Genomic DNA, 21,621 nt, shown 5'->3' with positions numbered 1-21,621 from the left:
ATCAAACCAATCCTCAGAAACACATGCCTGGCCATTTTGGTAATACTGTAGGCAGAGATGTTTGAAGTCTCTGACAGAGATACCAAATACACTCTCTGTACAATGCCATTTGGGATGATACTGTTCCTGTTTGCTAATATAAATACTACATAGACGATCATATTTATGACCTCCTTCCCTTTAACTAAAATCAGTTCAGGATTCTGCATGCTACTGATTWCCACCAAAGAGCAAACAGACCCTGCCCAGTGTCACTTTGTCACGTACATTTAACTGGACTTGTATCTTCCTATAAATTCCAGCCTATATTTGTATGAACAAACCAAACTAGACTGAACATGGAATTCTCAGCACTTCCAGTTATCCCATGAAAAGGCCACTTGGTAATGCCAGCTCTTTCACAAGCCCTTTGAAAAGGCAGGAGCGTGGCCCCCAGACCATGGCCCAGTGGCTGCCTGCGTGTCTGCCAGGCTGTGCTGTTCCCTGCACACTGAAGGGCCTTTCTCTGTAAGCTCCTTTCTCGGGAACAGTGGGGCATTGAGCAGGGCTACGAGGCTGGTTAATATTAGTTTGGCTACAGTAGTGCTCTCCCAACAAAAGAGGCTCTCAGCCCGGGATACCCTCGCTCCAGCAGCAAGTGCACAAGGGCTTTTGTGTGAGCGTGGGCTCTCCTGGCCACCACGACCTCGGGCTCCGCATCACAAGTCACAAGCTTGAGTGCTCCCCATCCCTCTGGGCCTTTCCCATCCCTCTGGGCCTTTCCCCTCTGACAGAAATGTGAGGACTCAGCTAGATGTATTTTCAGGAGCAGTAAGCAATTTTGGGCTCACATGCTTTTCTTAATTGCACGAGGCTCTCTGGGCAGACAGGAGGACCACAGTGACTCTGGGTGCCAACGGGGACACGACATGTTCAAGGCACAGTGAAAAGTGAGGCTCTGCCCCCCACGGAACCCCTGAGCCCACTGGGTTCCCATCTGCATCTACACACCAGGCCACCACCTCACTCCTGAGCACTGAATTTCACAGCTGCTGGAATACAGAGTAATCCATGAGTTCCTTACTCTCTCCACAAATGACCCTTTTCTTTGAAAGGACTCATTTTAAACTGGGAGGGGAGTTGTTTACGAGTACTTATTAAAAAACTTYAATCTTTGGTGAAGTGTCACTTCACTTGGACAATCACACTGGGATAAAGGCCATTACCTGCCAAGCCCAGATKTAAACTTCCAAATGAAACCCCAGATTTTATTTTTTTTGCAGGAAAAGCAAAGCAAATTCTCAACCACTTTATTTATAATATTCTATCTCCTTCACCACAGCTTTGAAAGTCAACAGAAACTAATTCCCAATATTTGGTGTAAGAGTTTTCCCAAACCCATCTATTCAATGAAGATAATTCATTTTCATGAGGAAAAAAAATTTCATTGTCATACCCGGCTACTTAATAGCTGACACTTAATACTTCTCAATTCAACTTAAAAGAGGAACAAAAAGACCTTCAGAACTGTTAGTAATCAAATACTCATGAAATTCAGACTTTGAGCACAAGGGGTGCAGTTACCAAACCCCACACCCTGTACTGGGATCTCACAAAAGAGGAGTTTAGTAGAGGGATGAGGCAATGGGGATTTTGTGAATCATGCTGTAATTTGATTTTCTTTACCATTTCTACCAGGCTTAAATAGCTGCTTGTCCACTTTAATAGTTAAAGCATGCACCTAACAGAAAACAGAGAGATGAAAGAAACTAAGGAAAAGGGGGAAATCACAAACCCAAATTGGGAAAGAGCTCAGGAATGGAAGACAACCATTGTTCTGGCTTTTTATCACCACTTTCATCTCTGTCAGTAGGCTTTGTTTTATTGCCCCACTTTCCGCACAACTTAATGGCAAAACCCACAATCCATTTGAATAGGAAAAATATTTGGAATAGAAGCCTATACTCCCAGGTGATTACAACATGCCCATGAAACACTGGGATGGTCTGTGACACTGAGCTTCTCGGAGATATGGAATGCAGAAACACCCAAGGGCTGATTCCTATGGTGCATTCCCAGATTCATGAGCTGTGCAGATCTACACCAGCTGAGCACCACACAAATCATTTTACTGTTTTAACTCTGGCTACATATCTCCCCCAGGGTATTCAAAACACCCCACTGTCCCATGTGAAAATATCTGCTRACAAAGCTTTGTTTACTTCATTTCAGAGCCACAAAAAGTGCTTCAGAATTGCCCCTTTTTAAACAAAATTATTCTACAGCATCTAGAGATTTGTTTGTTTTTAAATTAAGTTCCTTACACACAGAATTAAAAAAACCAAATATTACAAACATACTCTAAATGAAAACTGAAGAGAACAGACTACAACAAACCTGAGCTAACAGCTCAGAGTTGTAAATGTTCAGTTATTTCAGTGAGGAGCCAAATCCAATTTAAATGTTTACTTTTCGACCTGTATCAACACTGATCACATGAGCAGAAATACCTTACCCTGAGCTCTTTCACCATGCCTTCCCTACCTCCACAAGTACCAAAACCTATGACAAGAAAAGGTAAATTTTTGCCCAAAAAGTCAGGATTTGGGTATGTCTGCAGGAATCTTTGCACTGGAAAAACTAAGGGCCCAGCTATCAGAGAAATRCACATTCAAATGAGTCCCTTTAAAACTTTGCAAATCTGACAGGGCTTCCAACTGCGCAGCTTGTGCTCAAGTGTTCACCCAAAYGAGAAGACTGAAGTGTGCTGTGACACATGCAAGCTTTGGAATGYTGCAGACACCAGAAAATCAAGCAAAATTTGCCACAGGAACAGGAGTTGGTAGCTTTGGTTGATCTGAGAAGGGAAGGGGGGTGGGAGCAAAAGTCTGTGTAACCCAGACACCTTTCATCCAGAATGAAATTAATGAACTTCAGCCTCCCTGCATTTCAGCTTTAACAGAAATTACCATGACAAGAAATGCCAGTGACTAATTTGGTAGACAAAGTAGAGTGTCCCAGGTCAGCAATCAGTGCCTGGAGCTATGCAGGTCACTGCTCCCAAGAGATTCAAAGCCTTCACAAGGTCAATCTCTSAACCAGGAAGGCGACTGCTGAAAGGTGCTCAAAGGGCACCTACGGGARGAGCTCCAAGCATCCTGGTGTCACAGAGGACATCTCTGCTCTAGTGTAGGACAGCACTGCAATTGCCTTCAAACTGCTCTGTTGGCACCAGGAGCTCCATGTTTTACCTTGAGCATAGACAGGGATTTGYGGGGAGGATTTTCTTGCAGGAAAAGCTGTGGGAAAGCCCTGCTTGAGAACAGGAAACCCAGAAAATTTTCCTGCTGTCCTGCAGCCTGGATGGGAATCAACCTGTACATATATTCATATATTGTCAAGTTGATTACAAGTGACCACTTAAAAACAGAAATGGTGTGTGTCTGTTTTTATGCCAAACCTTCTTAGGTTATTGCAGACCAAAGGATTTCAAGCCATGGAGCTCTGCTACCAGAGAGGGGCTTTGCCMCAAGCACCCAAAATGCATTGCCTTTCCTGGTGTAGGTAGTGCTGTGCAGCCATAGTCAACCTTGTATCCCCAAGAAACAGAGTTTAGAATGATCYTAAACACCTCTGATGGGAAAGGCAGCTCGTCGTCCCTACAGCTTATTCCAATGTCCAGTTTTTCACACATACTATTTCCTACACAGCTCAAAATAAAGGCATTCCCAATAAGATGCCCAGTTTCCACCCTGAAAGRCAGCATTACAAAAAAGCCAAACATGAAATGTCCCACACAGCAGGGCACACAGCAGAGCTCCTTTGAAAGCTGGTTTTCCCCTGGGATATATCAGGAGCGCCAATCTAGCTCACCCCCATCCCCCAAGATCTCACATTTGTAATTACCACTGGAAATCTCACACCTCAGGCACAGCCCCGGAGCTGAGACCCAACTTTCCAATGACAGRGCAGGAGCTGATAAAGTCACCAAGCTACCGAATGCCAGAGTTGTTAATAAATACCACTGTCCTGCTAACCAGGTGGGAAAGAGCCCCTGGAGCAGTGATGATAGCTGCTTCCCTGTGCACCGGTACTGCTGCAAGATGATACAGCTGCAGGGATCTCCTTCCAAATTCCTGACCTGTATTAACCTCTTCCTGCCAGCTACTACATCGGTGCCCAGCCAATCCACAGGATCCTGCCACAAGTGACAGCCTTCGTTTTATAGTAACAACATGTCTGGTTTGATTTGCATTTAATTCCTCAATGTAGCAGGACAAACTTTCTCCACTGACATAACCTGCACAAGCTCCATGGTAACGTGTTTCCCACAAACAAGTTTTGGGGTTCTGTCTTTACTTGCAGCAAGCAACTCCAGCTGTGCAACCTGATCCCTTTCTACTGCACAAGTGGCCATGAGAACCAAAACTCCACACCTAGGTTTAAGATGATAGCAACCATTGATAGTATCACTCACTTATTATTCCAGGACCGGGTGAACTAACCATAATAGGAACTTACTGAAACTTAATAAAGGAAACACAACTTGCTAAAGCATTCTTCTCCTCATACCTGCACTGATATTCTCACCAGCTCAAGGACYGGGTATGCTAAACTTCTGGATTATCATACACAGCACTTCAGGATCTTTTTTAACACCAAGACAGCCTTTAYAGACTCCTAGCAATGATTTCTGCCACATCCTGCTTCTCTCTGGCCCATCAAGGCAAACAGAAGCTGGTCTCCTGCCAGGTGACCCTTCTAGGGGCAGAAGGAGCCGGTACGGTCCCTTCCATGCAGTCCCACAACTTGCACTTGCTTCATGCCCCAGTGGGACTAGGCTGGAAAATCTGCTTTGATCACYCCACAGCTATCATCAAGTCGAATGAGAGTTTTCTTACAATCATCACTTCAAGGCATTTAAAASAGGTGGAACATAAGAGTGCCTAGGGAATCATGTATGACCTGAACTTGCTTTGTCCATAGCATTTTGGGCAGAAATAAGCTCGCTCCTGTCCTCATGTGAAACTGGCAGTGCCAAACCTCGTGTATTGTCTTTCTTAGGAAAGAGGAGACCAGAGAGAACTGTCTTCTGCTCACTGCTGCTTCAGACTTCTCTTTACAGGGCCTGAACACTTGCTCCATGTTATTTTAAACAAAACAAGTATACTCCCAAATACTTTTTTTTTTGAGGAAAACTCCACATTCACTAGATATAAACAGTACCTTGCCATAATCTAGTGCAATGTAATCTAGTGCAATGTCTGGATTCACAGAATAACTTTAGGAACTGTGAAAATAAGAGGGGTAAATTCAATGTGCAAAGAACAGAAGCAGAAGTTACAGTAACCTGTGTGGTGTCAATACAGGTGCTGCTCTAGAGAGCCCTCCTACCCAAGAAGCAGGAGGGGTGAAACAGTTATCAAGGAGTATTTATTTGAAATGCATCTGGTCTTACGTTTGTACACCTCCATACTGAATGAAGTAAAACTGCTGATAAATCTGCAATTTTAAAAAATTACATATATTCAGCTCATCTTTTTTAGGCTTGAGCCTTGCCCAGTGCCACAGAACACTCCCTGTTCACACCATAACCTTCCAGCTAGAGTCCCCACAAAATCTTACAACCACGAAACAATGGCTTTCTTCAGGCAAAGGGCCAACAACTAACCCAAGGAAAGACATCTTCAGTGTCAGCAGAGYTAAGCCACTCCCTTTTCAGCACACACGATATTTTGTATGGTTATTTAGCATTTCATGGAGTATCTGGTGCTTAATTTACAACATTGCCTGCACCTAAGCTCCACCCTGAACAAGATCACTGGCAGCACTCATTTTCAAGCTTGTGATGAGAGTAAACAGGCACAGGATGGTCTGCTGCAAATCTGCATAGTATTTACTGCATTTTATCTCTTCTGCTGGAGGAAATTGCAGTACTTTAGGGAGAGCACTGCATCTTTTTTTAACTTTTTTTTTTTTTTTAAGTCAACTCAATGCATTCCACTGAAGGGAAAACTCAGTGCTTTCAACAATGTGGTCTGCTTTCCTCTTTCAGTGTGATGTAAACACACAGATAATGGATTCCTGAAGCAGTGACCCTGAAAATGATAAAATCTGCCTTCTTTAGACTGCTAACTTAACCAGCAAAGAAAGACGCATGAGGCAGGTTTTTCTTCATGTAACAAACTCAGCTCTTTCTAACTGAAGTACCACTGCCTAAGATCTGACAGATGTCCAAGATAAAGCCTGTAACGTATTCCCTTGTGTGCAAGTTTTGAGCCTGGATTTTCCAAGCCTTGCCGAGGAATTTCCATGTTCCCAGTGTTTAGGATGCTGTCATTTTGTCTCATTACATGCAATATGCAGCCATTGCTGTTCACTAGTTTACAAGATAAACAAAGTGCTATGAATGAAAGATTTTTTTTTCCCTGTCTCCTTAAGCCAACAAATAGGAACATTCTTAGCGCTAACCAGGCTCTTTCCCCCTCTGACAGAAACCACAGACCACACTTGCAGCACAGACCAGCGTAAATTAAGAAACATGCACAGAAGGGCAGCACTTCACTGTACTCAGGCTGCTCTGGGACTATCTACGGAGTCACATGGATCCAGGAGAGGAGGAGGTTTGGTTTCAGTGAAGAATTCTTTTTTATTTTGCAAATGCAGTCCTGGAGTTCATTCATTGCTGGGATGTGTCTTCCRCAGAGAAACAGCAGAGCTTGTTTTACCCTGCCTGAGGTAGGGAGCTGCAGGGCACGACCCTCCCCTTGCACTGGGGGCTTGCAGCCTGGGCCGAGGCCTACCCTTCCTGCAGGGAGCACACGGCACCCCCAAAAGAAACCTCCGCTTCTTACACAGACAGGGAATTTAATGGGAAAACATTAAAGGACATTCTCTCTGTCTAAAAGCAAAGAAAACTGGGAATGTTAACATACATGAGTGCTTTCTCAGAGATCTACGGCRTGAGCAAACTAATTCGTTAGGGAATTATGCAACTGTTCTTCGTTTGAAGAAGTGAAGCCACCCGCCTTTACTGGAGGTACACAGGGGTTAGAAAGGGCACTGCAAACTGTATCCAAACACAGCTAGGTTATGATTGATGGCCAGATTTCCAACTGTATTTTACTTAAAGATTAAATAAATAGAAGACTGTTTCCTTGCTCTCCCTCTTATTGTTCTGAGACACAGTTAGTCCTCATCTGCAAGGCTGAGCGGCCCAGAAGCTGGACACACACCTTAACCCTGKGTAAGGTTCAGCACACCTTCGGAGTGAGAAAAGCTACAAAGTATCCCTTAAAAGAATTCAGAGATTTTTCCCACAGCACCGCTTTCGTCCTCTCTCACTAACACCTTGGTGCAATGAGAACAAGCCCAGACTAACATGTTTACAAGGATCCCAGCATAGCAACACCTACAAAAAACCCGCACAGGCTTACCTTGTAACTGTTTGAATCGTCCTTCTAACTGGTTATAGTTATACGGCACCTGAGCTGCATATCCTGGGGACAACGGCCSGGGCATACTGGTTGATTTTTGTAATTCCATTTACAGGTAACGCAGGGATACGATGAACTGCAGCATAAAGGAACCACAAGTTTCTTTACCATACATCCAGGTAAATCCCAGCTTCCTCAGTAGTTTGGCGTCAGTCCCTAGCAAAAAACGCTCCCCCCTGAGCCCTAAGTAAATAACAGCTTCGGTTCAAAATCCAGCAGTGTGGCTTGGCGGTAAGCTCTCTGTAATGGATTCAAACTTAAAGCACCAGGAGGGTGGTTTTTTTGTGGGTTTTTTTTTTTTCCCAGTTCCACGACAGGCAACTCTCAAGTGCTCAAATCTGGTTCAAATGCTCGTCTGGCTCTGGCAAAACCAAGTAAAATAAAAGTAAGCGTGCGATTCAGTCCGAAGTAAAGGCAGCATGGAGCCACGCGCTGCCGCCCTGGCCGGCGCTCCCARGAGCCGCGCACACCTCAGACCTTTCTGCTGGTTTGTAATATAATCAGCAGCCGCCCGGGAGCGGGCTGATGTCACCCGATTACCATACGGCACAGTGGAGGAAAGGAAGGCTGTACCAAGGGCGAAGGGGCGGCGGAGGAGCAGGGGAAGAGCGGCCCGGTTCATGCAACGCCCCAGCGAGTCCTTCCGCCGCGCCCCGGGAGCAGCTGCCCGCGGGGTCCTGGCCCCGCGCTGCCGGCACCGCCGCCGAGCACGGTGGCACCTTCCCGAGCGAAGCTGCTGGAATTACAACCTTTTGTTAAGAGCCTCATGTAACGGAAAAGTCTCAGATTACTATCACTTGAAAAGGAGGGCACTTTTCTTTATTTATCTGCGAGGCTGTCGGCTTGCAGGAGCACCGCACACACACAGAAGCGCTCATTCAGTATTTAGCACCAGCCGAGGAGGGGACGCGGGGAGATGTACGCTCCAGCACACCGGGAACAAACGAAAGCTTTGTCGAAAGGTTCTTTAAACAGCCAATTCCTGTCACTTCGGTTTATGTTACTTGACGATATTGAGGATTTTGACATGCCCTGTGCATGTGGCTCCTTGCCCAGTTATCAGTGTGCTGGGTATTACTGCAAGATTAATGGGCTGTGCGCTGGAGGGGGAGGGTTCTAACGTAAATAAGGATGCCTCGCCGATCTCTGACTGCCACCTCAATACCCTGCCGAAATACAAACGTGCACAGCAGCAGCAGCAGCTGGGCTTGGCCTGGAAGTCAGTTCCTGCAGATGGTATTAGATACAGGATGTCAGTTTTCCCTCAGGGACATGAGCTCCCAGCCCTCACTTATTTGTAAGTGAAATTAAAAGGTCAATTCCACATTCATAGTCTCRGTATATAATATTTGCCTGTTCATTTTTAAAACTGCTGATAATGTTCACACAAATGTTTTCTCTTTTTCTCTTGCATTTCTAAATTCCTTTCTACTGGAATCCATGTTCTCTCCTCCTCCCACTCCATCCCCTCATTAAACATTTCAAAATGTTGCCTTTGTTTTGATACCATCATTTACAAGGTTTAAGTCATATAGTAAYTTCTGTGAGGACAATTTCTGTGGGAGAAGCTCAGCCCACTCCCCCGACTCACTGCAGCCCAAGGTCCTGCTTGGTGCAAGGTGGAAATTCAACCAGCCATTACCAGCACACCAAGGAACAAATGTGCACAAAGTCCAACCTTGAACACTGCCAATTTAGGGAGAAGTGATGGAAATCGACACTTCTTAGCTGAAGCTGGAGTTTCCAAAAGCACAAAGACTGTTGAAAATACCTGGCATGTTGCTCCTGAGGTCGTAAATACACTTGAAATATTTATGGCTTTTAACTATACTGYTTTACTKAAAACACCACCAGAGCGYTAGTCCAGAGTTACTTACTTWACTACAGAAGGGCTTTTACTGGGGTATTTCCATGTACYYCTTTATTTTAGTATACCTGTATTTATACAAGACTCGGAGTACTACAGCACCAGCAGTACCATAGAGACCCTAAAACATTTCTGAAAGCTGCCCTTCAAGCCTTTCAGCACTACCCATACTTGGTCACAAAGGACTCCTCAGCTGCCCCAGCCAGGTTTTACAGTATCAGGGAGGAAAGTGGCTATAGACAGGGGCAGCCCAACCAGGSCTATGTAGGAGACCAGGCCCTGCAGGCTTGTGTCCTAAAAACATGTCTAGAAGGTGTCAGGGGGACCTAAGGAAGCACCTGCACTTGCAGCCTCAGCAGGCAGGATGCTGCTCTCCAGACAACAATGGGCTCATATGGCAGCTCCTGCTAAACCTTCCCCTGATAATCTTTGTGCAGCCAGCTGTCCCTCCAGCACACACACCAGCCCTGGCCATGGGATTTCCAGGGAAGAAGGGCAACACAAAATACCAAAGGCTCCCAAATTCCCAGGAGCAGAGCTGGGTAAACTGAGCTGTTAGTATACCAAGATAAACTCCACGAGCTGGTGGAGCATGTTTTGCCCAGCACACAAGTACAGGCTTATTTCCATCACAGAYATTTCTACTGCAGCTTCCTACCAACAGCAGCTTTTGCCTGCCATGCCCGACCTAGGTTATAATTAAATGCAAACCCTTCCCCTCAAGAGTGGGCAGGCAGCCAGGCCCTACCTGCAGGCATATCAGCTCATTCTGTCCCACCTTGAGCAAACAGGTGTTGCTATGTGAGCTCAGAAGGTAAAACTAAAGTCCAAGTGACTGACAGGGAAACTGGAGCATTTTTAACACCATGAAGGCCATAAGTCAGGAACTTTTCCCCAGCTGAAACCTTTCCCAACACCTTTGGCAGGCGATGCACTAATGCACGTGGTCATTATTAAAAATATTAAAAAGTAAACTATTACAAAAGGAAAATATTAAAACCTAAAAATAATTATTTGGCTTAGGCCCATATAAAACACAGACTGGCCTTACCCACCCCATCATGACATAGTAACACAACACACACGAATTTACTCCTCAGTTTGTCCCCTGTGGTACAATTCTGGCGGGCAAGCTTCAGGAAATACTGAGTAAAAACTGGGGGTTGATTTTTTTTTTTTTTGACCCTGTCCCGTCTCTTTCACTCCCAATTGGGGCCTGTCCAATAGCACTAAATGCTACCTTAAAGGGAATGAATTGCAGCAGGTGTGGAGCAGTGCAGGCTCCACAGTGAGGGGGGGAGGGGGGAAGGGGGGAAGGAAGCTAAAGGAATAGGGAAGAACCTGTATTTCAACTGAGCTTAATTTGTTAGAGGTTTGACAAACAAAGACACCAGACCATGGCATGCTGTCGGCAGCACTCGCTGTGAAAATCTAACCTCATTTGAGCTGCCATCCAGGTTGGCATTTGGGCTGAACAATTGTGCCCCCCAGYAGCAGATGTGACAGACTTTGCTGATGACGGTTCAGCTCTTGGGGCTGGCCGTGGTGCCAGGCTCAGCTGCCAGGGTCTTSCTGCCGCTTTGCTGGGCACTGCCATACATCTTGAAGGCTCCGCTGAACAGGTTGGTGGGAATTCAGTGGAAAGAGTGAAGCAAAATGGGGACATGTCTGTGTTTGTGAAATGCTACACCGTATGTAGCAAGGCCGCTTCCAAATGGGCATCCTGCCAGCTCCCCCGTTTTGTGTGAGTCACACCAAGCCTAATCCATTGGTCTGCTGTTGACTGCAAATGAGTAAACCTGAGCCCTGTTTTCTGCTGCCGTGTGGCAATGCACCGGATCGATCACAAGGCTCTGCATGCACAAAGCCCTTTGTGACACCCCGGTTCTACTCATTTTCCATGTTTATCTTTAATTGACTAAGCCYTTGACAACACTAATTAGATAATATGTTATGGAGGGGATTGAATGCTTTAAAGCCATAGATAGCTTTGGAGCACTAGGCCAAGTGCAACTTATCACATCAACACAGCTGAAAATTGTCTGTGGTGTAATTCATTACTGATTACAKCACTGGAGGAAAATAAGAGCCAAATCATATATTAAGTTTAGCATATTGAGGTGGAAGAGGTGTGCRGGGGTTGTTTTCACCCGCTAAATTCTCAATTTTTTGCCTATAACTGTGAAATAACTTTTGCTAGCACAGTTTGAATTGTCCCTGTCCCATAGCACCTGCCAGGTGATGATGGCTTGTGTACTTGTTCRGAGTAAATAAAACACAAATGATTATCCACTTAGCCATAATGCAGAGTGTCTTAGCTGACATGATCAGAGCTTTGCAAAGCCTCAAGGAGAACGAGAGGTTGATTACAGTAATGTTATGAATGTACATGTGACATTTAGAGACARCTGCTTACCCCACAACACAAAAAAGGTCTCTCCTGGGCTCTGTCTTTTTGTCATTCTGAAAATTGCTGCTGAAGTGAATGGGTTCCGACACAAAGGAAAAAACTAGAGTTTCTAAGGAAGAAACTATTGTTAGATCTAGCAAAATTACCTTCCAAATTCCTAATTATCAATGTTTCTAAGCCAGAGCTTACAATAATTACGAGCCTGGCTAACCATCACCCTTGTCTTTACTCTTTCTTGCTCCTGTAAATTCTCTAGTTGGTAGCTAACTRGAAAAGAAATTACAAGATAAAAAGGATGATTTATTAAACTAAAATGCCAGAGAAATCACGTCACATTTTGCTCCTCTCCTGAAGGAGGGTAAAGTTCCTACATATCCCCTTAATGTTACAATTAGGAACTGAAAACTCATTATCACACTTGCCTGAATCCTCGCAGTAAAAACAGACCCTTTCCTTTTATATTGAAAAGAGCAAGAGAAAGGTTTTGCTGCGGATTGTTCTAGAATGTAATAGAAAATAGTTATTTTTACCCTATTTCACAATTTGCATAACATGAATCCTGAAGAGTTAGCTGGTTTCCCTCCAGTTCTTGTCTAAGATGCTGGAACCCAGGGAGCAGCAGCCCACACACCAAGCAGAGATGAGCTGCCAAGTTCATTACCTCTGCTGCAGGTATTGGAGGAAACAGAACCCTTCAGTTTGTAACCTGCCATGTCCTGCAACATTTCGTAACTGTCTCACAAGAAGGTGAAATGAATACAAGCAAACCAAGAGATCTTCTCTTCAATGACATTTTCATTGCAGGAAGTACCTCAATGTTTCTGTTTAAAGGGGATTTTAGGTCAGTGGCAACTACCCTGTCATTGGACCCTCCCAGTCCCTTTCAGATACATTCTCCATGATTTACGTGGGCTTTGGAGAGCCAACGCAATCCAAAGGCAAGGGGCAMATTAAAAAGCAGGAGATAAAGATTTTTATTACAGAAGGGTCTGTTTACATGTTCTCCTTTTGCCATGTCCAGGCTGGCCTTCCAACAGTTCCACTCCAAGTCCCAGGTACAAACTAGCTTTGGGCTCCAGATGAATCTCTAGATTGCAACATCTGAGACCAAAGCAGCACAAAACCTTTGGGAATTTTCTCACAAACCAGGCCAGAATATCAATTTATTACTGAAACTGGGTCAGTTCCACCTGGTTTCGGGTTTCAGTTTACACAAGTCCCAGATTAACAGGAAAGTTGACGTGACTTTTGTAACAGCATGTCCTTGCTAACTGCAGGAGTCAAACACCTGCCAGGAAGGCCAGCAGGGAAGAGCTACAGGAGGCACTTGCGGAATATTTTGGAAGGAATGATGATTTCTGTTGGTTTGCATTCCAGCCTGTACTGTTTCCCATACTCCATGAACTCACCAACACAGGAAAGTCACCCCTGAAATGCTGTAAGTACATTCCCAGGTTTTATTTGTTGCCTATGAAATACACTTGGCTCACTCTCTGACGTAGATGGATAGCCCTTACAAAGCCTGTTCAAATCAAGCACACTGCTTCAGGTACACACTTTACACACCCACTGGCTGTGAAATTTTGTCAGGAAAACACTTCTTCATTTTCATCCAGAAAGTTCTTTCTTACGGGTTTTGATGTGCTTTTTCAGAAGCTGGGATTATTGTCATTGCCTCTCCCTCCTTTCTCTTTCATCTGAATTGCACCTGTGTTTGTATGTATGGGAGAGACAGGGAACCATCTTTTTCTCTTCTTTTTCTCTTCTTTTTCTCTTCTTTTTCTCTTCTTTTTCTCTTCTTCCTTTTCCACCACTTTCTCTTTTTTGTTCCAGTCTGAACAGGATGCACTGTTGCTAAACCATAATCACTCAGGCATGACAATTCAATGTCCTGCTGCTCTTGAGCAAAATAAAAATTGGGTGAAAACAAGCAGTAGAATATGCTGATCTTTACAAATCTCCATAAACCAGAGTATGTCCTCAACTGGAAACTGCCTCTTCCCGCAAAAAAAGCTGAGTGATCAATTGACAAGTATTATCTGTGTCCAGGTCACGAAATTACCGTTCCAGAGCAAACAACTTCATTTTTATATGATGTATAGGAAAAACAAGATGTTATACAAATGGATGTACAAATACTGTCACTTGACATCTATCTGCCTTCAATGCTTACTAACATGTAAGGGAAGAAAAACTTCCCAAAAATCCTCATACAACATACATGCACAAAGTGGTTTGTAAAAAAAAAATATAGTAATGATAGCACTGCTCACTAGAAGAGTTCAAAACTGTTAGGGAGAATGCKGGAAACTACAAAAGTGGAACTTGGAAGAGGATTTTCCTCACCCTCTCTACTTGGCTGGTCCTCATCTTTATTCCTGTACTTTTTGCCTCTTCCTCATCAAGGAAATTCGTCTCCAGGCAATCTGGGTTTATATCTCTCCAGGATATTACCTCAAGATAAGAATCAAAGCTCTGATCTGAGAGAATGATTTCATCACTAATCTTCACCCATTAGAAGGGCTCCTGGGTTAACAGAAATTAGTAAACATTTTTGTAACCTGCATTGAATTTCACGTTGCAGTATGCTCTGTTAGGCATTATTTATACCTCAGGGAGTGCTTTCAGGCAGTATCCCAGCAACAAATAGAAGGAAAAAATGCAAGGCTCATTGCAGATTTGGCTGAATAAATAACATAAATACAGAAACATTGCTAGTTAGATGCTAAAGATGTGAGACAAGAACATTCTCTTCTGCATACGCACTTTTTTGTGGAAAGACTTCTTTCAAATTACAGACTCATGACTGGGTTTTGAAATTCATCCACAGCTAAGCTCATACCTGACAGAAGTCATAATTTTAAAAGAGATTGCCATTATTGGCATGTACTTTCTATAAAGAAAAAATCCTTTCCATTAAGATTATTCAGCAAACTTTCTAAAAACAATCTCATTATCTGAGTGGAAGGCCCCATGATTTCTCTGTATTAAATATCCCTGAAACATTGACTCCAACAGCAAAGAACATTTGTAATCTTTTCAGACTTCAGGTTTCCCATGAAGGGCCACTCTGGTCAGGTTCCCAGCTGGTGTAAGACAGCATGGCATCAGAGAAGCCAGGGGAGAATCCAGTTTATACCAGGTGACAATCTGGCTGGGAGGTCTCCTCTAAACCATCAACTTCAGCATTATCCCAGGCTTAAGACAGTGCTTGGCTCAGCTCTCACTGACTCCATGGAGGGTGTCTCCCAGGGAGCATTTTTCCTTTCCCTGAGCAGCTGCTGCAGCCAGAGCTCTTTACTCCCCTTCACAACTCCTGTCCTGTTGATGCTGAACACTGCCTCCTACTCAGCTCAGCATTAGATGGCAGGCAAAAGCAAGTCCCCTGGTGCTCTTATTCTCCTCGGATGCCATGGGGATAAATGGATGAGGAAAACTGGAGTAGACAGGAGAGCAGTGTGCTGTGCTTCTCTGGGAATGAAGGGACAGATCCCACCTAAGATCAGTGTGAGTAAGAAAGCTCACTCTGGAAGTCTGTTCGGTGCCATGCTATTAAAATGCCCTGGTATGATCAGGCTGATTTACCTGCTGCAGGATTATCCCTGTGCACATTTCACAGGTAACATCCCAAAGGCAAATACACCTATGCACACAGAGTCAGCACACATTCAGCTTTCCATCAGCTTCCTCTGGTACAGACGCCTTTTTATATTTAAGCCTAACTAGWGCACAGAATTCTCTTTACTTTACTTTGTTAAATTACTGAATGCTGCCAATGCACAGAGCCCTCTGTGCATAAGGACTGGCRTATGCCTGGAGCTCTCCGCAAGGAACTATAAGGAAGAGATATGGACCTGTATTCCGGACCAGGAGCTWAATGCACAGGAATTCAAAGATCTAGGGATCAATCAACAAAGGCTCATGCTGGCAAGATGCTGGSCTCTCCTGTATACGTGTCCAACTCAACAATGCTTAGTCCTGAAAGGATTTGAGCAGAGACATAAAATGACGGCAGCACTCAAGATTTTCCAGAGTGGGGCTGCCAGAACTGCTCCTATCCTGCTCTGTCACCAAAGAAACAAAAAGCCTATTTTTCCAGCCCTGCTCATCCTGCCTGAACAATGCGTGCCACATTACAGTCATTCACCAGGATGCAACCACTGTCATGCACCACTCTGTTACTAAGTACTCATAAATCCCATCCATGGAGAAGACAAGCAGGCCTGATTCCAGACACCTCCTAAGGGACATTCAGCACGACTTCTTTTCAGCAGCTTGGCTCTCTACTCAAGAGGCTACATGGGACCATAGATCTAATCAGACTACAAAGAACCTGACTTACACCTCCATGTAATTCACAACACCACTTCTTTGATTCTAAAGAGAGACAGCATACGCCCAACCCATGCCCAACTGATACCAAAAATCACGTTGTTACAGCAGTAAGATACAAATGACCTGTGTACCAAGTTACATTTTTGATCATCTAATACATTGTTTGCTTCTACTCGGAAGTTATTTTATGTTTCACAGACGCACTGGCTCTTTTTTTTTTTTTGGTCAGTCTACTGATAATCTTTAAAAATAAACCCACTAAGAACAAAGTATTATTTATCATCTGGTTTTTGCTCTCTGCTTTAGAACAGTTCTCCACAGCAACTTTAAAAGCCAATGCATTAATGCACAGTGACAGATGGGCTGAGCTTTTCCTCATTCTCTGATAAGAGCACAGTGGGCATSAGGAGTCCCAGCCAGCACCACAGGTGACATGTGGCAGTACAGCAGCCTCTCCACTGCCCTGCTCACTCCCATCATGCCTGCATGATACACAACACACCAAATGACACTCCTGCTCCTAACACCTGCCCCTAYGGATTCTGGGAAAGTTAGAAACAACAGGAAAATTGTTCCAGCAGTAAAATCCAGAAGAAAAGCCACGGGTGAGGTCAGCACTTGGAAAAGCTTTTGTTGAAATAATTCCATCAACTTTTATCTGAGCAAAACAAGATTTTTCAAAAGAAGCCCTTTCATGCTCATCTGGGTACACCTGTGTTAGGCCTGTGGCTGCTAAACAAACCCACAGGCTGATAATCAGCTCTGCCACACCAGTGCAGAGCAGATTTCACTGCTYTAAGGTTTTTATTTCTGTTTAGTCTCAAATGAATCCTTCAAATGCCCTTTCAAGCTGATTTATGAGTATCACTATTCTGCTGAGCTCTCTTTCCTTAACACTTGCTGCTATTAAAACTAGTGACTAGTGCTATTAAAACTAGTGATTTTCAAGTCCTGGATAGCTCAGGTGCAGRATAGTCAGGAAACACCCTGCAAGAGCTTATTCTCAATATCCTCTTTCAAAGCCAAGAATAAATCCAAAGTTTATGTCTCTTAAGCTCTAAATCATTGTAGGTTGCCTTTTTTGATTGATTTGAGACCTGAAACTTCATTCTGTATACTCAGAGTGAAACAGAAATTTTGCTGCGAAAGAGTTGCTCAAGAGCAGGGCCAGGCAGGTGTGTGATGCCTGGAGAATACTAGAAGCTGAATCTTCCTTTTCACTTTTTTGTGRGGCTGTTCTGCTGACTTTTTGCACTGGAGCTGTTGGAGCTCAAATACAAGGGCCACAAGGGCTAATGAGTCCCACATGTGGTACCAGAACTTTCCCACTGGGAGTTTTCTCTAATTTTTTTAACCTTACAAAATGGGTATTCCACTGTATTAAAAAGGAAAACTTTTCAATAGCACAACTTCAGGAACAATTTCAAWGCTTTTCCCCCTTTTACTGCTGGGAGAATTTAAGTTACTGGCATGAATGACAAGGCTGTTTTGGGGACCTAAGGAAAGCTGCACAACAAATGCAGCCTCCTGACTTTTCTTGTAAGGCTCTTGAACACCACGTTGTGCAACACCAGTSAGTGCCCCAACCTACACATGGCCACTTGGGTGAAGCTGGAAAAGGAATGCACAGCTCCCCCTGCCCACACTAGAAAACTCCTCTTATTTCATAAACTTTGAAATTGGTTTTAATTCATGTGCCAGAGAGCTGACTCACAGACATTCTGGTCACTTGGATGAACCCACAGGATAAAAGGGCAAAATACAAATGAGCAGAAAAGCACATAAGTGTAGCCAAGTTTAATATTGAATTAGCTAACTGAAGAAACRGAAAGTTTTAGAGGTGACAATTCTCATACTACCTGAAAACAGCACCTGAGSTGGCAAGCATGGCACAGCTGAATGTCACAGCCCAAAGGCTGAGTGTGAAAAATTCTGCTGAACAACTGAACTGTTTCTTAAGGTTTTTGCAAGAGCTTCATGCACCAAGGAGCTGCACAACAAATCTTGTTAGCTAATGGTTCAAGATAGACGAAATCTAATCCTTGAGGATTTGTGAATGAAGAATCTTGCACAAACATGATATCTTTTTGGCTCCTACAGAGCAGGTAGAATTACCTGCTCTTCCAGCAAGACCTTCCAAAGAACCACGGAGAMCAAGGACAGGTGAAAGATGATTTCCTACAGTGGGTTACCTTACTTGGAGAAGAAGGGATCAGTTACCTTCTTCTCATATCAGTTGCAGARTGAGTTAGTTCAACATGAATGGCAACCAATCTGGTTGCATACCCCTTCAAATCTGGATTCTGATTGAAAGTTGAGTTCCCCGATGATTTCTTGGTTTTAARCTGAAACAACCCTTCACATTCTGGTTTTCACGGAACACAGACCACTTTAATAACATTGGTTATCAGCTCAGCTGCTGTACTAACAACAGTGGTTTTCTGTTATCATATCATACCTGCTTTACCTGAGCTTTTCTCCAGGACATTGTTCTGATCACAGATTATTCTGACCAGCTGCTTTGGTGTTAAATATTTCARCATCCTAATGGAATGTGGGGCCATCAGGATTCTTTCTACAGTGGAGTATCAGACTCTGGCTACAGACCTCATTTTTTACTTCCTCACTCTTTACCTTATTTTACCTTAAAGGAAGTAAGTTTCACTTCAATTACAGTAAAGTAGAATGAACATGAGATGGARGTTCCACCAAAGAGGCACTTCACAGCTAGTGGAAGAGAATGGAAAGAAGATGCCTGCACCAGCAGAGAGTACACAACCATTAGTCAGGCAGTGTAACRTGCCCACGACTGTTCTTCTTCGAAATACAGCAGCTTGCATCGTGGAGATGAAAAATAAGGAACCAGTGCCTGGTGTGTTCATTTGAAACCTTTCATATTAGGACAAGGAGATAATGATGCATGAGCATTTCATAGACGGCAAGATGTTTTCAGTCTTTTGTTATWTCTTGTCACTGACATACTGCAAGACAGCCACAGGCTTTAGATACAACTCATCCATGACCTCTGGAGAGGGAAATGCTGCAGYCAGGTGCCCAGTCTTGGAGATGGGGGAAGGTGCTCATGCCCACAAAGAGCCAGTGCTCACCCAGGTCAAATGGGAGTGCYATTCAGTAAATCCAGACCCCAAAGGTGGCACACAACTACTTCCACTTCAGAGAGCAGKGAAGCTCACCCAGAGGAAAGTGATGGTGCAGCAGCCAGTCAAATGTCTGGGTTACAGAGCCCAGAAGGGCCTCTTGACATGYCCCAGCATGACTGTGTGTGCACCAGGCTTTCACCCAGCGGTCATTGTGCTGGTCCTGTGACATGCAGCTGAATCAGAGAACACCTTTCCAGAAAGGGCCTGTCTCCACTGAAAGAGGACAATGACAGAGATCATTGCCAGCCCAGCTCCAGGCTGCAGCTGTTAAAAATCTGCCAGGGCCTCTCTGGGGAGATGCAAGAGAAGATTACCCACCACACAATGCATCTGAAAATGTATGTTGACCAGTGCCAGGAGTACCACGGCTCCGGCTTTAACCATTACCTTGGATTTGAAATACAAAGCTCTCCTCACTCCTCTCTCTCTGCACCATGATTAAGCTTTCAAGCAGTGCTGCAGCAGTGCAGGATGCTAAGCCAAGTTTTGGCAGCACACTGCATTCTCAGCACTAACTGTAAAGAATTACAGGTGTAGAAATGCACCAAATTAAAAAACCTACGAGTAATGCTTGTTCAGARGGAAAATAAATACACCATACTGTGGAAAAATGCTTAAATATCTGAATCAAATCTTCAACAAAATTATTTGCTTTGACATTGGTATGTGTTTTAGGCTATCTAAATAATTCAAGTACTTTCCTTACATTACTTCTCCTTGAAATAAGAGTTTCATGTTTATTATTCATTACTCAGGTGGGGAGCTCTGCTTGCTATAAAAGTAAGTGRAAAAAGCAGCTGCAGTAAGGTGAGATCTGGGACCCAAAAACGGCTCATGAGCTTTGTACTAAAAGCATTTCCCACCCAAGGAACAGGATATAACCTACAACCACTAACAGRCAGGAGTAAAAGACAGTTTCTTCCTCAAAGATTAAACTACTAAAATAAAACAACCCAGGCTGAGAATCATTTTGCCTTATCACCACACATACCATCAGGCTGTTTCTGACCCCATTCAGCACAGCCCYGCCCAGGTAAGGCATTTTCCCTGTCATTCCAAATGCTCACTATGATGGGAACTGATGTAATTAAAAGCAGCAAAATTTAACACACGTCCCTTCTGTGAGTAGTTCCATTAAGTCAATAGCATTACTATCCCTAGGAACAGTTATGTGATCTGCTCTCTGTCAACATGCACGAACTACTTCATTTTCCTGTTGCTGAGCCCCACACCTGATCCTGCCCTGTGCCTGACACGCAAAGGTATTCTGCATCTAATGCATCCCCATGGCCGGAATGGAGAGGAAAAAGGGCATGCCACACTCCAGCCCCAGCCCCATTGGAATCACAAATGGAACAGGTGATACCTTTGTCTCAGTGCAGCTGATTTAATAAACCTGTCTCAACACCTTATGAAGTGTCAGGTTTAAAGCCATCCCTGGAGATCAGATTTCACCAGCAGAATGCTCAGCATATTTTTGAGCTGTTTTCTATGCTTGTCCCACATTGCCAAGGCATTTTGTTCAGAGGTCAGAAATGTGGGCATGCTACCATAAAAGTCAGGAAATCATTTACAGAATGCATTAAAATTGCTTTGCAGGGCAGTGACTCAGAGCTGAGAGGACATGACATAATCTCTTTGCTCTATAAACAAATGTGGTTAATGTATAGCCTTTAATACGCAAYAATCTAACGTTTCGAACAAGGAAAGATCCAATTCAGTTTCATTTCTCTGCTGATGACTGTGGAATTCAGCAGAAGACAAAGGTATTTCAGGCAGAATATATAGTTCTGTCATTCATTACTACATGACAACTCTCTCCACCTACCACATTCCTTTTCTCCAGGAAAACTGAGATGTTTTGCACACCTGTAGATGGAGGTATATTGAAGGAGAACTTTGTTATCCCTCTATTTTTTTTTTTCCCAAATCTGAGGTCAGTGCTTACCAGCCAGGGCCTTGATGCGGGAGCGCTCAAACAGCCGAGCAGAACTGTTCTCATTGTCCCAGTCGTCCACATCCCAGCGGTTGTTGACATCGCTGTACTGCTGTTGGATTTCAATGTTGTCGTAATCTGTCGCTACCGTTGTCGTCATCCTGAGTCTTCTCCTTAGTCTCTTCTCACCATCAGATTCTTCTTAAAACCCTCTGTCAGAGAAAAACACATAAAAATAATCATTTAGATGGYACACATATACTGGAAAAAAGTTGTACATGTGAAGCTCAGGACTTCTGGTTTCAAAAATGAGTGACTTACTTGAAGCACAAGCTCAAGAACAGGTCAGATACCAAACAGTCTTTCAGAGAATGAATAAGTGAACAAATATTCTTTAAAAATTAAATACTTCACCAAAGCCAGAAGTTTTGCTGCAT

General features: G+C 43.9%; 1 protein-coding gene across 5 annotated transcripts in view; it reads right to left on the bottom strand.

The window, feature by feature from the left end:
• The window catches only part of SPTBN1 (spectrin beta, non-erythrocytic 1), a 116,173-nt gene that overhangs the window by 60,588 nt on the left and 33,964 nt on the right, over positions 1-21,621 (bottom strand). For 3 of the 5 annotated variants that reach the window (XM_057382093.1, XM_057382085.1, XM_057382101.1), the window contains exon 2: positions 21,197-21,396. In XM_057382093.1, coding sequence (XP_057238076.1) covers positions 21,197-21,344 — 148 coding nt within the window. In that variant the 5' untranslated portion in view covers positions 21,345-21,396. Of the gene's footprint in view, positions 1-7,415; positions 8,070-21,196; positions 21,397-21,621 lie in introns of those variants that run through there. The other 2 variants (XM_057382118.1, XM_057382109.1) reach the window with 2 other exon arrangements.

This window comes from Malurus melanocephalus, unplaced genomic scaffold (assembly GCF_030028575.1).
Source record: "Malurus melanocephalus ecotype Western Australia unplaced genomic scaffold, MMel_1.1 scaffold_13, whole genome shotgun sequence".
Lineage (NCBI taxonomy): Eukaryota > Metazoa > Chordata > Aves > Passeriformes > Maluridae > Malurus > Malurus melanocephalus.
This window is presented reverse-complemented; position numbering and strand designations above follow the sequence as displayed.